The 14,897-nt window shown below is 36.6% G+C and overlaps 1 protein-coding gene across 1 annotated transcript in view; it reads right to left on the bottom strand.

Annotated features, from left to right (window-relative positions):
- GABBR2 (gamma-aminobutyric acid type B receptor subunit 2) overlaps positions 1-14,897 on the bottom strand; it is a 523,105-nt gene that overhangs the window by 259,956 nt on the left and 248,252 nt on the right. The window contains exons 4-5 of the mRNA XM_068396715.1: positions 11,496-11,597; positions 3,830-3,895 (exon numbers count right to left, since the gene is read on the bottom strand). Of these exons, the coding sequence (XP_068252816.1) occupies positions 3,830-3,895; positions 11,496-11,597 (168 nt within the window). The remainder of the gene's footprint in view (positions 1-3,829; positions 3,896-11,495; positions 11,598-14,897) is intronic.

The raw sequence follows: 14,897 nt of genomic DNA, 5'->3' as shown, positions 1-14,897 counted from the left end.
ATTCAAAACATAATCATTTTGAAAAGTATCCCAAAGATCATACCAAAAGCCTATCAGATAAATAACGATGAACAGCAAAAAATATGAAATAGGACAGCCTCCTAAATATGTTAATACTCAAATTAAAATTGGGCTTTAAATCTGTGAAGGTTATTGTAATGGTGCCAACTTAGTTCCTAAATGTATTGTGCACAAAGCAGATTTGTTTTGCCCCTGGTTGCAGGAGCTTTTGTTCAGCCAAAATCAAATTTCATGCATTTGTATACAATGCTGCCTGAAAGCACTCCTGTCTGAAACGCAGTGTCTTGCATCTCGTATCTTACTTATTCCACAATCCACATAAATTGTTTGTCTTTCTCTTGCTCATTAATGCCACCCTTCCAGAAACACATCTGCTTTTGCCCTCCTGCCCATCACCACTCCTGCTACAACTATGGTGACACCGCATCCCAGGTTCACCTGCGAGGAAAACAGCAATCCCATCCTGCAATACTTTCTGATGTCTAAAAGGGTTTCCATTACACAATAGGTCGTTCAAGGCCTTTCAGTGATATAGTGTCTTTTATTTGACAGTTTTCCAATCACCGAGGACACAAATTGACAGAGAATAGTGCTTTTAGAGGACAATCTTCTGCAGCTTCCCCTGCTCTATACCAATTAAAGTATCAAATCATGTGTTGCAAGAAAGTATTGGCTGCGAACTGTTCTGAAATTGGAGCTTTTGGAAGTTTTCTCTTTGCATAAGCACTTGAGCCTGTTTCCTGCATAATCTGTAAATGTCCTGGGATATGGGCTGAAAACTGAAAGTTTCAAAATAGCTAGAAATTGCATCCTGGAAACAAGGGATCATTCCCAACAAGGTTGCTCTGAAACTTTCACATTCCTGCAAGAATTTGGTTAAAAAAAAAACCCAACACATTAAGAGCTGGCAGCTCTTCATTCAAGATGTGGTGGAATGATAGGGCTTGAAAGGTAGTCTGGTGAAGGTAAAAGAAGGAACAAAATCAGCTCCTCCAAAGCTGAGCACCATGACCCATGCAGTCATTTTTCTAGTGACAGCACAGTTGTTAGTGTTCAGACATTTCAGTGTTTGGGTTCCAGAAGTCTTATTTCAAAATAATGCTTTTTGCCACCATTTCCTCCCTGTTGATTCTGCTAAATGGAGATGATTTTGATGCTTAAAAGATACATTTCCTTGAACTACGTGGATCTTTCTTGAACTGTGTGAATGCACACAGACCACTTCTTACAGGTTTTAGTTTCTAAGGGGAAGATTTGTTGGCACACAACAACAAGGCAAAGAAGGTTTACAAGTGCTTCGTACCATCAGAACAGCATAAAGTAGTCATATGTCTTCCCTAATCTTTCCCACGTGCCCTATCTAGGCTGCAAAGCCCGGAGTTTCTGTCAAGCAGCCAGGAAACTGTCCCAGACATTTTCTGCCCTTGTGTATTTTTAATTTTTTTTTAAAACTTCTCATTCTTGTTTGAATCCATAAAGAGATGCTTATTTTCAACAAAGAAATTTCTGTAAGAGATCTTTCTATGTGTAGTAAACAATTACAGGCAGTTTGTGTAAATGGGCCTGCAAAACCTTACCCCCATTGAATTTCCATCATGTCAGCATGGACACATCCTATATCACATCCCTACACGAATGCCTGTAGAATTCTGAACTGAAATGAACCTCCACCTGTTTCTCATTAAAAATCAATAGTGCCTTTAATTCCAAAACAGAGACTCAGCAGTAAAACTCTATCAGCTCAGGGAGAATAGAATACAGCCCTTTTGCATCAACCATGCTGATTAAGCCTGGTTTAGTTATTATTAAATGTTTACTAAAAGAGCCACCTAAAGCTGATGCAGTGACCTATGTATAATAGTAATTTTCTTTAATTGTCTTCAGATGGATAATTGTATCAGCTAGACATCAGTCTTGATGTGTGCAAGGCTATACTGCATTATCTCTATGGCTTAAAGATAATATGTTGGAAAAAATCCCACTAACAAATTTAAAAAAAAAATTTTCTGCAGAACTGACATTTTCATTGGGAAGATGCAATTTCATGCTAATTCAATTTCAAATGAAAAAAAGATGATGTCTATCCAGCACAGTTGACCATTTTGGTTATTTAAGTGTTAAGTTTTGAGCAAAATACCCTGACTTCTATTCCATGAAAAAGATCACATTCATCCCACTGAGGTGAAAACAACGTTAGAAAGCTAAGATTTCTCATAGAATTAAAATTTTTAGCTGCTTTTGACATTAGTGTTAAATGAATAGCTAAGCGTATTTAAATCATCATGGGAAACATCTGCTAACATTCACTTTGGCTTGAATCAGTCCTGTCATGTTTTTAGAGTTTGCCACTGAATTAGACTATCTTTTAGTCCATTTATCTTTAAGTCCATCTTTTGTGTGTGTGTGTTTGGGGGGGAGGGGAAGGAAACAGCCAGGCATTGAGCATATAAACTCCAATGGATGTCCTGAGGAAACCTCACAGCATATGACTGTTGAATCCAGACAGAAAACTGAGGCAGTCTTTAAAGATTTTCCCACTTGCAAAAATCATTAGCAAATAATATTCAGGTTATAACCACAATCAGAAAAAAGAAACGTCTCACACTAGTACAATAGCACCTTCCTTTAACAAATCCAAAGCCTTTCTCTGGCTGACATCAGCCACCCTGCAAAATGTAACAGGGCATCACAAGTGAAACCTGTCTGAAGATACACCTGGGGAAGGGGGTTAAAAAAGTTGGCACATCTAAATTATTGTGCTCTTCGACACACAGCTATAGGAGTGCATGAATCAACAATATATTTTATGACTAATAACAAACTTACGGACAGATTGTATGTGCATTGTAGCACTCAGATTTTGAACTTTTGCCTTTGCTTTCTTTGCCTTTGCTTTCTTTGCTTGGATAGGTAACTTTGTCTCTCTAAGTGAACACTAAAAAACACCCTTTGAAATTCAGATGCCATCATTATTGCTTTTCCATTATATTTATTCTGTTCTTGGCTCATACAGAATTAATCTGGTTATTTAGACTTAGAATTCAATACTGGTGCAAAATTTGGGCCACTAAAATCTGCCTGTTTGGGATTTGTTTTTTTGAGGAGGTACAAATAAAGATCCGTATTTTAGTCCTGCTACTTTCAATGGCAATCACACTGTGTATGTTTGCAGCATATTCACACACACAGGCAAATAGCCAGGATGGGGAGTTTTACCTATGCTGGTCTTACCACATTTATTTTAATTCAAAAAACTTCATTTTTTACAAACTAATATTTGCTTTCATGTAAAACATAGAGCAGTCACAAGTGAATGACAACTGCACAATCAGTAACATTTTGAGCAGCAGAAATTATTAGGGTTGCTTAGTTAGCATGTATAAGAACTGCTTGAATTTCTTAATTCTTTCAAAGCAAAACATGCAAAAACACATACATGCCGAATTACCACTAGAACACAACTCTTGGAAAAGATCCAAACCTTGCAGTTCTCTCTATCTGCTGCTACATATAAAAGTGTTTCCCTGGAACTGACATGAAAAGAAATGCTCAAGCTCAATTTGGCATTTAATTCCACTACAGGAAAGCAATAAGAAGTTAACCATGCAGTCCATGCCTAAATTCCACTGAAGTCAAGTACAAAGTATTTTATTGAAACAGAAATGGAGCTAAGCATGTGTAACCTCTCTTGAGGATATAAACCTTGACAGAGCTGAACCCCATGAAGAAATCTTTATGCTCAAATGTATTTTTTATTCAAATGAAATGCATTCTTTATTCTGATATGCAATTAAATATATTTACTTACACAGCAGAAAACTTTCACAGCCATTTCCTCATCAAACTGGCCAAGGATTATCCGAACGTCATTACCCTGCAGATTGAATAAGATACGTGGCAGTTAAATACAGTCACAGCCTTTCCAGAAACCACTTCAGTTGGCCATTCAAATTGTGCAGAGAGTTACCACAGATTACAGCTGCAGACAATAAAATTAATTCAGAACTATTCCATTTTCTGTAAGTTCAAGAACTTGAAATACTGCAAAAGACAGCAGCTGAGGTGTTTGAAGAAAATGATTAAGCAATAGCACTAATGAGACTAAAGCTGTAATGTTTATCTTGTCAAATATTACTATTCAGTAACACTGAAGTATGAAATATTCTTTTGTTCCCTTGAAAGATTTCTTCTTTTAAAATTTTGCATATTAAAACCAGCTGAAAATATATGCTTTTCACTGCTTACATGAACTAATGCTGTAAAGTTAAGAGACTGGAGATTTGTAAGTGAGATAAAATACCTTAATATCATGCCCGCTTTAGTAATTTTTAAAGGTTTTACTCATACAACATGTTCTCTATAGTTACTATAGAACATTGTCAATCCTTCCTCTCCTCCTCCCTCCCACCTCCACACATTAAAAAAAATCATCACACTTTTAAGAATCTATTACTGAAGTCAAAAGAGATCATTTTATTTTCATACTTAGAAATATATTAAGAAAATATTCCTAAATTCAGGAGCATATGCTGGAAAATATTTCTTCAGGAACTGGGCTAGCTTTTTTCTCATGTGAAAAACTGCTGCTAACATCTATAAAACACAGAACAAATAGCTTTTTATGACTTAATATTACCTTTTATTTCACAGAAAGCTGGGTTCTCAGCAAAAGCTTGAGTAAATCTAGTTTTTCATTTCTTTTATAAAACACTTGGTTAGAATTACTAATAGCTCTTTCCCTCTCCAAGGAAAAAAGAAACAGATGATTCAGTGTGAATTTCAGTGGTGAAAAACATTTCAGTTTTAATGAAATCAATTTATCAAAGATTTTCAGTTTAGATAATTTCAATGTTTATTTCCTGTTCAGCAGAAAATATTATGATGGACAGTGTCGAAAGATACTACAATGCTTCTGCAATTAAATGCATGAAATCAGTATCACTCTTAGCATGGCTGAAGTCGGAAAGTCCGCAGTGTGCTTTGCTTGTTCTGAACCTGTGCATTTTCAGTAAGCCTGGTTCTCTTTATTTTTATATTTAGCCACAGATTGACAAAGTAATGTAAATCTTATTGAAGCAGATTAGATTATTTTAAAACAAATCTAACAAGGTCACATGAAACTAAACAAACAAATTATACAAACTACAGCAATAGTATTACAGTTTTTGTAAGGACAATAAATAGACTTAGGAAATATGTAGCAAAAAAATCCTCATCCATTATCCCTATTTTTCACATTTTAAAAATAGTTTTGGTCACTTTTGGTCCTCCAACTCTGAATCGCTTGACCTCTCTGAACACAAAAATGCAGATTTAGTATTTGAAAAAAAGAGTAGATAAGTTTGGTTGAAAAATAAATGACACAGCACTCAATTATTAAACTTAAAATTGAATAAATTCCTTTTCATTTTATAACATTATGAGAACCAATTTGAAAAAAACAGAACATGTGCAGCCTCAAAGTTTTAGAGCACCAGAGAATGTAGGCAGGGTGCAGAGAATAACTCTATAGTGCACGTGCAGCAACGCTGCCCACTGGCTATGTGATGACCTTCAAACTGAAGGCATACTGCTTGTGGTATATGGTACCATGCCTTAAGACCTTACTGCCACTTGATTATCACATAAACCAGAGTACGTTTCTCACAGTGTCTATCTTTTCACTGTAAAGCGCTACAAGAACTGTAGAGTCCATACTATTTTTTTCCCCAGAAATATCCTATCCCATTTCAATAACCTTACTGTCTGCAAGGACTGTCTTCTAATAATATCATTGTGTGATTAGTTTGGCAATAGCACTCAGACCCAAATCTTGCACATTCAGGCACATGAGTATGTGGCTCTACAATTCCTTTTGTCTACAGGCACGTAAGGAAACAGGCACTCAAGAAACTAATCTTGAAAATATTTTTCACATAAGGCATAGCAGAGCCCCATCCTAATATTGGCAGTCAATCCTATTCTCAAACATACTTTGCTCTTTTTCAGGCACCCAAGCAAATGGGTGCACTTGCTGATTTGTTCAGTTGTCAGCAGGTCCCTGTTCTGAATATCTGACCATCTCAACATCTGACTAAGGATCTCAGGGAAGCTGGGTTTGCTGTCAGGCAGGAATCTCCACTTCCAGCCTGAGCTGAGCTTCCGATGCCAGAGCAGGTAATCCATAAAGTGTGAGAACCACATCCGAACCAAGTTCTGAAGTATCCCTGATGCTCAACTAGAAAGCTTCACAGCCCAAGTTGAAAGATCAGCTATGGCTCTAGAACTTGATGATCCCTGATGTTCTGTTATCCTTGGGATGCATGATCAAGCCAAGATACAATACTCAAATGTTCTTTTGCCTAAATTAATGAGTTCCCACATTAACACATAAATTACTGTTTTTGAAGCACTCGGTACAGTAAGGAGGACATTAACATGTCTGTGTTCACTAAAAGATTTGGATGGTATCCAACCACAAACTGACTGAAGAAGATCAAAAGAAATGTTCTATTACCACCTATTAAAGAATAAGTCATGAGTCCTCCATTTAAAGTATTATGCCATTGAAGATTACAGAAAAAGAAAATTGAATTCTTATTTTTTTCCAAACACTTAAAAGTTATAACCTTAATTACATTCTTTTCCATGTCTTTTTATGTGCAATATGCTAAGAAAAAGGTTTCTCTTACAGTATCCCTCACATTTGTCCAGATGTTAACCCTTTGAAGGGTGGGGAAAATCACAATCTACATATGCTCAGTAGTGGCCAGACATGGATCCAAGAAGATAATGCTGAGAGTCAGTAAATAAAGTGACTGAAGGTAGAATATAGTTAGAGAAAAAATGGCACATGGGAAGGAGAAACAGACACAATGAGGAATGTTGGCAATGAGTACTTAAACTTTCTAGGCAAAGATGGAGCAAACAGCTGGGGAGGTAGCAGTAGGCTTGAGTTCGAGTTCAATATTGAATAATGAGCTTGGAAGGGAGAATTAGAACTTTTAAAGAGTATGGCAAATAGGAAGCTTGACAAATAATTAGTGTTAGGACAACTGCAATTACAGAAAGTAAGCCCAGATGAAAATGGAATCACAATCTAGACAAAGGTACTCAGAGGGACATGAGAAATCAGAGAAGCAGAACATAGCATTGAGCAAGCAATGACCTTCAGACTGGAATGAAGATCCAGAATGAGACAGGGATGTTGCTGGGTTAAGTGGAGAGTATGGGATCACATAGTCAAGCTGACAGTGAATATATGGCTGAATATCTTTTTCTTTGTCCAGCTTCATGAAGTTGCATCATGAAGAACATAATCTATAGTTCTAGTTGGTTAGTCATGTATGGGAAATCACAAAAGATTCCTCCTGTTTATAACCACATAGATATCAATACGATACTGTGAGATACAGTGTTTGGGATTTTATGGCTTGCAGTTAAAAAGAGTGGAAAATTTAGTATGCAATCATGTAACCAAAGAACTGTATGTTAGAACACATGTAGAAGGAACTAATTTAGGAAAGTCTGTACAATAGCTTTTCCTCTTCCACACATAACATTTTTCCTCTGTGCAATGATGCACTCCTCAGTAAGGCTCTTTCTCTCCAACTCTGCTTTTTGTGTCCCCCTCCACATTTTTCCCAAATTTGTTCCTGAAGAATTGCATTCAACATGGTAAATCCATTCGATGCCAGGCTTGGGTCTGCTGGTTCTGTCCTGCGTAAGAGACACTGAAGCTTCAAATTAATGCAACTGGACATAGCTCAAATCCCTTGCAGAGATTTTATCTGGATTGACAGTGAAGTCTGCACTGAAGTTTATCAGAGCTAGGTTCATTTCAGTGCTCTTGCGTCTGGGTATATGTCCACATTATAGTCTCATGCAAAGAGAGACATCAGACACTTACTGGGGCATATTTTTTTTTCCCCCTTCAGTTACACTATTAACAGAATATCAACCAGTATGATTTCCTGGCATGGATATACTATTCCTTTACATCAGCCCTCATGGGACTGACGCAAGTTAACACAGTGTAACTCTCTTGTAAGGATCAAAGAAGTCACCTACTGGATCCCAGCAAATGTCAAGTAGTCTTTCTTTCTCATAGAGTTGTAAATTGCTTGCATGGAGCTAAAGCATATTTGACAGAAGAGTTTTTAATTCATGGAACTAGGCAGGTGATCTATGAGATGATTAAAAACATCCCAGAGGGAAAGCAACTCCCAAAACTGCACTTACATAAAAAGACCAATGTTTAGACCATTTGCCAGATGGTAAGCTGTCATATTTACTCTTCTCAGAGATTAGAGTAGCAATATCAGCATTTAACCTTTGCCCCTCAGTAAGCAATACATATGTTCCCATATGGACTGAAGTTCAAACAAGAAAACGAAGAACAGTTACATTTCACTTACCCACAGTTGTGGTGGACTCTCCATAAAAACATGTTTATAAATTAAGACTATAGCACAGCCTCAAAAATGAATGACTCTCTTGCTCCCTTCTTTCTTTCTTATAGGTGAGAATATTATTCTTCCACTAAATATAAAGTGTCTTTGGTACTACTGGCAGCTGAGTAGTATAAACCCTGAGACAGTGAGGATCAAGACATCTAAGATGCTCCACTGAGGGATGAAGAACAACTTGTCTCCTCCACTGCCATTTCTAACAGCCTCAGATATGTGGCACTCTTGAGCCTTCTCAGAGTTTTTGAGTGATGCACATTACGCTGGAATAGCCAGCTATCTTTTTTTGCCTGCAGAGCTTCCTTTCTGTGATAAGATTTTAATCTGTCTCATTTCTAATGAATAACACCACAATGTTGTATTACACAGCTTTCCAAAGAAGGATTGCTACAATATCTCATCTGCCAGGAAAAGTCAATGTCTTGGCAGGCTCTTTATGAAATATCTGAATTGAACAGTTCAGATACTCTGTCATATTCTCTACCATGCATCTGACAGTCAAGATGTTATCAATAAATCTACTCAAAGCTGGGTAACTTTGTCAATAGAGGTATCCACATGTTCTGCCCTCTAAATGCCTGGATGTCCACTTGAAGAACTACAGATGAGCCTCTAACCTTAGCGATGGAATCACTGATGGTGAAGGTGAACTAGAGGATGACAGTTCCTACCACCACAACATGCTGGCAAAACTTGCTGATGTCTGTGTTAGTGTGCATGCCACTCACTTAGATTGAGGCCCTCATCCAAATCTGTTCCTGGCCCAAAATTTTAAAATTTAATTCACTTCACTGTTAGAATGAGAGATAGTGTTCGGTCAGTATCCAGAAGCACCTATTGTATTTGGGAAACCAGATGGAAATGGTTTCATTGAATTGGAATTCATATATTGCAATTTTTTTTGTCCTACATGCAAGATACAAGAAAGTTGGAAGCAGAAGTGTTATTGCTCTTACAGTTTGCCTGTGCATGCTTAGAATTTTTAAACATTTAAGTTGATGTACAAAGGCATATCCTCCAACATCCCTTTCTCTGAACACAAAAATGAATTTTAAAGATATCCTTAAGCCTAAATTTTCTTTCCAGTTGTGATTCAAAGAGGCTAGAGTCAACATAGTAAGGTGTTGCTGGGAAAAATATAGAACATATATTTCTGGATATCATAACAGATATTTCTATTTTGTATTGTATAGTCATTAATTTCATTAATTTAAACTGTGTTTATGAAAAGGAAAGGTATTGTGTGTCTATTTTAATCACAAGTACAGTAAGCAGATATCAGTTTACCTATATTAGGTTGGGCCTACAGGAAAGAGGGAGAGGGACTTTTTACAAGGGCATATAGTGATAGGATGAGCGGTAATGGTTTTAAACTGAAAGAGGGTAGATTTAGATTAGATTTTAGGAAGAAATTCTTTACTGTGTGGGTAGTGAGACACTGGAACAGGTTGCCCACAGAAGTTGTGGATGCCCCATCCCTGGCAGTGTCTAAGGCCAGATTGGATGAGGCTTTGAGCAACCTGGTCTAGTGGAAAGGTGTCCCTGCCTATGGCAGAGGGGCCTGGAACTAGATAATCTTTAAGGTCCCTTCCAACCCAAACCATTCTATGATTACTGACATCTTGAAGAAAGGAATGAACATTTTCATAATTGGATAGCTAAGTTGTGCCTGACATATGTACCAAGTAACTCCATATTCCTGTTAAGAATAAGCGATTGTCTAGATAATTGCTTATTTATTGTTGTAGTAATTTGTTTTGAAGAAGAAATCAAGATATAACTTTAATTTATTGTTTGATAGAGTCTTCTGGTCTTCTCCGTAAAACAAACAGCATGTTGATATACAGAAAGGGTAGAATCTCATTGTTTCTTCTAACCTTCTGCCTAAATATACATGCTTATATGCATTTTTTCTTGTTTTCTTGTTATTATGTCATCCATCGGTTTAATAGCTCTGCCTTCAGAACTGTTAGTTTTCTGATGCCAGTGGTTAAAGACCTTGTCAAAATTTGGACTTTACTGATAACACAGACTGGAGTCTTTTCAACCCCAGATAGGAAATGCAAACTGGCTCAGACTGGACAGACACAAATGGCTTCCTATAATTGTAATCTTTATCTATTTAGACTTTAAACATTCAGGCTTGCATCTCTAGACTGTGGGAAGAATAAAGCACACTTAGTTTATCACAGTTCAGACTTTTTCCAGTTAGCTTCAGGAGAGGCCTAGTCTTATACAGGTCAATATCCTGTTTAGTTGTTTAACACCATTCAGTTTATTAGGGTTTTTTAAAATCTGTTTTACACATATTTAAGTATTTGTAGGATTGTGGCTTTGATTGTCTGTCATATGTATTTGATCTACACCATTTAACTGTGCTTGCTCTTGCTGTTCAATCATTTTTTCATGTTCATATGCAGTTTAAGATTCATATCTCCTATGTCTAGTTTATTGTTGGTTGCACTGCATGGTAATGCTAAAATATAGTTTTAATTTTATGAGATGCCAGGAACCTAATAAATCATTAGAATAAGAGAAGGATGGTAAGTTATTCTCCTATCAAATTTATTTTTTTTTTCCTGTGATTCATATGAAATAATGCAGAGGATTATAAGCAAAGAAGTCAATCTAAAATGTGTGATGAAGCTAATGGAAAGATGCTCAGTGCTTTTGCTACACGATAATTTACTTTAAAATGGTTCTGGTTCCAAACCTCAAGAGCTTTCACACATGTATCACTAAGACTGGTGCTTTAGGTACAAACATTAAGCCAGCAATAACTTGCGTTACTTTGTGTCCTTATCAGGAATTATACAAACAATTACTATATGCATGGACATTCACTGACTTAAGCATGACTAGGCGCTCAAAATGCCATTTGTTAACCTTACTATGCAACAGAATGTAGTAGTATATAATTCTTATGCAAATTTTGTTTTATTAGCCTTCTTCATAGCAAAAATAATTAAATCAAATGCCTTGACACAATCATCACTTTCTCTTCATTCCTCAAAAAGTAGCACATACCTTAAGCTTCTTTACACTTGTGCAAGGATCATTGGAGAAACTCTCGGTATCTGAAATCTCAATGTCTTCACCATACAGGACGCCAGTCAGATCATTCCTCACCTGTCAGAAGTTGAGAAAAAGGCAAACTAGTGAACTGAGACTCAGTGAGGAGGAAGCAGATGGACTATATTTATCACTGTAATGACAAGCAATGATCTCGACGATGATATATGCACCCATTTTTTTTTCCATTTTACCTAAAATCCAATCAAGACACTATTTTTTTTACCACGATAATCTACTATCCACAGGTGTACTACATAAAGAGTTTTATATGTGTGACAAAAAGTTTGCAGTGGGCTCCCACTTTGCACCATGGGAATGGATAATTCTTGTGTATTTCCAGTGCTGTTAAAGCCAAAAGCTTTCTTGTGGCCAAAGTCAAGTTTCAGACTGTATAAAGTGAAGATTCATTAAGGAAACTCTTACACATTCCTAGTACTGAGGGCTGATTTGAAACCACCATCTGCTGGTCCTAGCATGAATCAGCAGAACTTAGTTTACATCAGTTAGGGATTGGTAAAGCTTAATGAACTACTCCGTGCCCTCCCCCTTTCTTAGAGCATGCATCTCGCTGCATGGGGCAGTGAGTCGTATGGTTTGCTTCAAGGTGACACAAGCAATCATCTATCAACAGATTTTCTCACCTGTTTATTTATAGTGGAAAGACTCTGTCCTCTTTGAGCTGCCTAATAGCACAAAGAAGCCAGATAAGATACAAAACAATATGGTTTACAGATTTAGGGCTTTTTTCCATATATCTACTTCAAGGTTTTCTGCCTTAATCACTGCTGGTTTTCCTCCAGCCACATGACTGCAAAAGCAGAGTTTCACATTACTGCTCCTAATAGATGAGCAAAAATAATTTTAGCTGGAGATAACGTGGTTACAGACTGAAGAGTGGCACTCCAATTTTAATTTAAGAAAATTATGATCACATTAATTGCACTGATTGTCTTTTTTATTTGTTTCTTATAGCAGAAATAGGAGAAGCAAATCACAGTGTAAAAGAGGTATCTCAAATGCAAGCAGAGAAAAGAATACATGGAAGAGAAATATCTGTGATATTAAACAGGAAAATCGAGACATGTATAAATCATATGGAGATACTTTCCAATGACCCTCTCTATCGTTGTTGGAATTACGCATTTTTAATCTCCCTCCTAACTCCCCTTTTTCTTGACCTCCTTTGAGAGAGAAGCACAGTCCATTCAAAACAATCTGAAAGTATTTGATATACAGTGGCATGGTCAAGTAAAGAAGAGATAGTGGTACTCATCCTTCAGGAGTAGGAACTTCTTCATTTCAATTGAAATAACCAAAAAGTTTATATAATGAGAAGATATTTTATCCATGCAAAAATAAGACTCAACTATTGCTAAATTTCCTGGACTCAAAGTCTGTCATACTCATGCCTAAGTACTCAGTAAAAGCAAGGGAATGCACAGAGACATGAAAGGTCACAGGTGAGACTTCTGAGTTCTGCTGGCAGCTTTGCTTTCATGACAAATTCATCTCTTCAGTAATCCTTCAGCCTTTCTTTAATATATGTTTGTGAGTATCCTCCCAATCTATGCACACTAGTGCTTCTGCTGGGTGTATTTCATGCTTTTGTGTTTACCATGCAACTGATTTATTTTTTTCAGTATGCTGCTTAACCGTTGGATAGCAACAGAGTGTTTGGTAAAAAAAAAGAGGAACATCAGAACTACCTTTGTGCTTTTGCAAATTTCTTCTGACAAAGCAGCATAATCTGGTTTCTGCAATGTAGTCATTGCATTAATTGATCCTCAACCAGCATTCCACCTTTTAGATGTTCCTTTTAAGCTGGTTTTGCCAAGTTTCCTGGTTGACCAATGAAGTATTTCCTGAAGATCATTACTACACTGGCTGCCTTAATTACTTCTTTCATGGCCTCTGCTTCATCTTATCCCCTTTAGCCATGCTTTAAAATTACTAAGACATATTTCTACATTATGACTTTTACAATGATTGAAATAAGTAGACATATAGGGTTTTTTTTATTAAAAATTATTTTATTTTACAGAAGCAACAATCAGAATGGTCAGTCCACCAAGATTTGAGTTACATCCTTCATCTTTTTGTGATGTTGTAACCATTTTTTTAAGTGCATTCTGTGAAAATGTGTTCACTGACAAAAATGATCAATAGTAACTCATTTTTCTTCTAGTATACTAGTAAAATGAATGATTGATATTTTAGCTCCAGCAACACCATTAACTGCTCCTTATGATACAGGTCTTTCTCAATACAAAGAAAAATTGCTGAAAATAGACCTCTCTTGATCATAGGTTAGCTAATGTCCAAAATCCTTCTACCTAGTATAAAAGTTCACTAAAAGTATCATATGTTACTTAGACAAAGCAAAATTTTCCTTAGCTAACAGAACTGTACTTTCCAAAGGCATACAACTTGTCACATGCTTCTACCCCATACTGTCCTACCACCTTCTGCAAAACAAGTTTAGTTGGAGGTTTGCTTTTCTGATATTTTCTTGATTTTTTCCTGGAGCCATTTCTAGTCATTCTTTTTATCTCAGAGAGACTAGATTAACATCACTCAGCTGATTTGACTAGAAAACAGCTGACTCACGAAATACTAATTTTTTTCTGAGTAACACTTATTTAAATTCAGCCACTGAGAAATTTCTTTGACACTCCCCTGCCCCATCTGCTAGAAGTCCACTACTCTGTGGCTTTCAGAGCTCTTAGACTTTTCATTGAACTACTGATTAACCTCCCAAAAGATACACCTTATCAGATTTGGTGCCAGAGAAGTTGGAAACCTTTTCTCTTCCTGCCACAATCAGATATTGGATGCTTTTCAGATGTATCTGTTGTGGAGATTTTGCCAAAAGAAATGTTTTTCTTTCTCATTATCACAAGAAGATATTAGGAGCTTTATAAGATTTTACAAGGTCTACACTGTTTTTCTAAAAGACTTACTTTTTTCCCATTTCGATGCTATGCCTACTAGTCTGACAAATCTCATCTTGTGCCTGGTCTGGGGGTATCTCCACTACCTTTTCCAGTATTAGTATTAGTTTCCTATTTCCATACTTTTTTTTCACCATCCTCAGGTTCTTTTCTTTCTTTCTAAATATTCTAAATAACTCACAGAATTGAAACTTGTTTTTTAATTCCTACAGAAGTCCTTCATTTCTTTCAAATAAATTTAACTACAGAATCTTCTGATTTGGTCCAACGCCAGAATTTGCAAAGCCTCACCTCCAGTTCTAGAGCTGACAATTCCTGTAGCAAACGTTGCAATTTTGGATTAAATTTGTGAGACTCAGAATACAAATGCTACATGTTTTGTTTCAGCAGATGCTTGCAGTCC

This window comes from Nyctibius grandis, chromosome 3 (assembly GCF_013368605.1).
Source record: "Nyctibius grandis isolate bNycGra1 chromosome 3, bNycGra1.pri, whole genome shotgun sequence".
NCBI lineage: Eukaryota > Metazoa > Chordata > Aves > Nyctibiiformes > Nyctibiidae > Nyctibius > Nyctibius grandis.
This window is presented reverse-complemented; position numbering and strand designations above follow the sequence as displayed.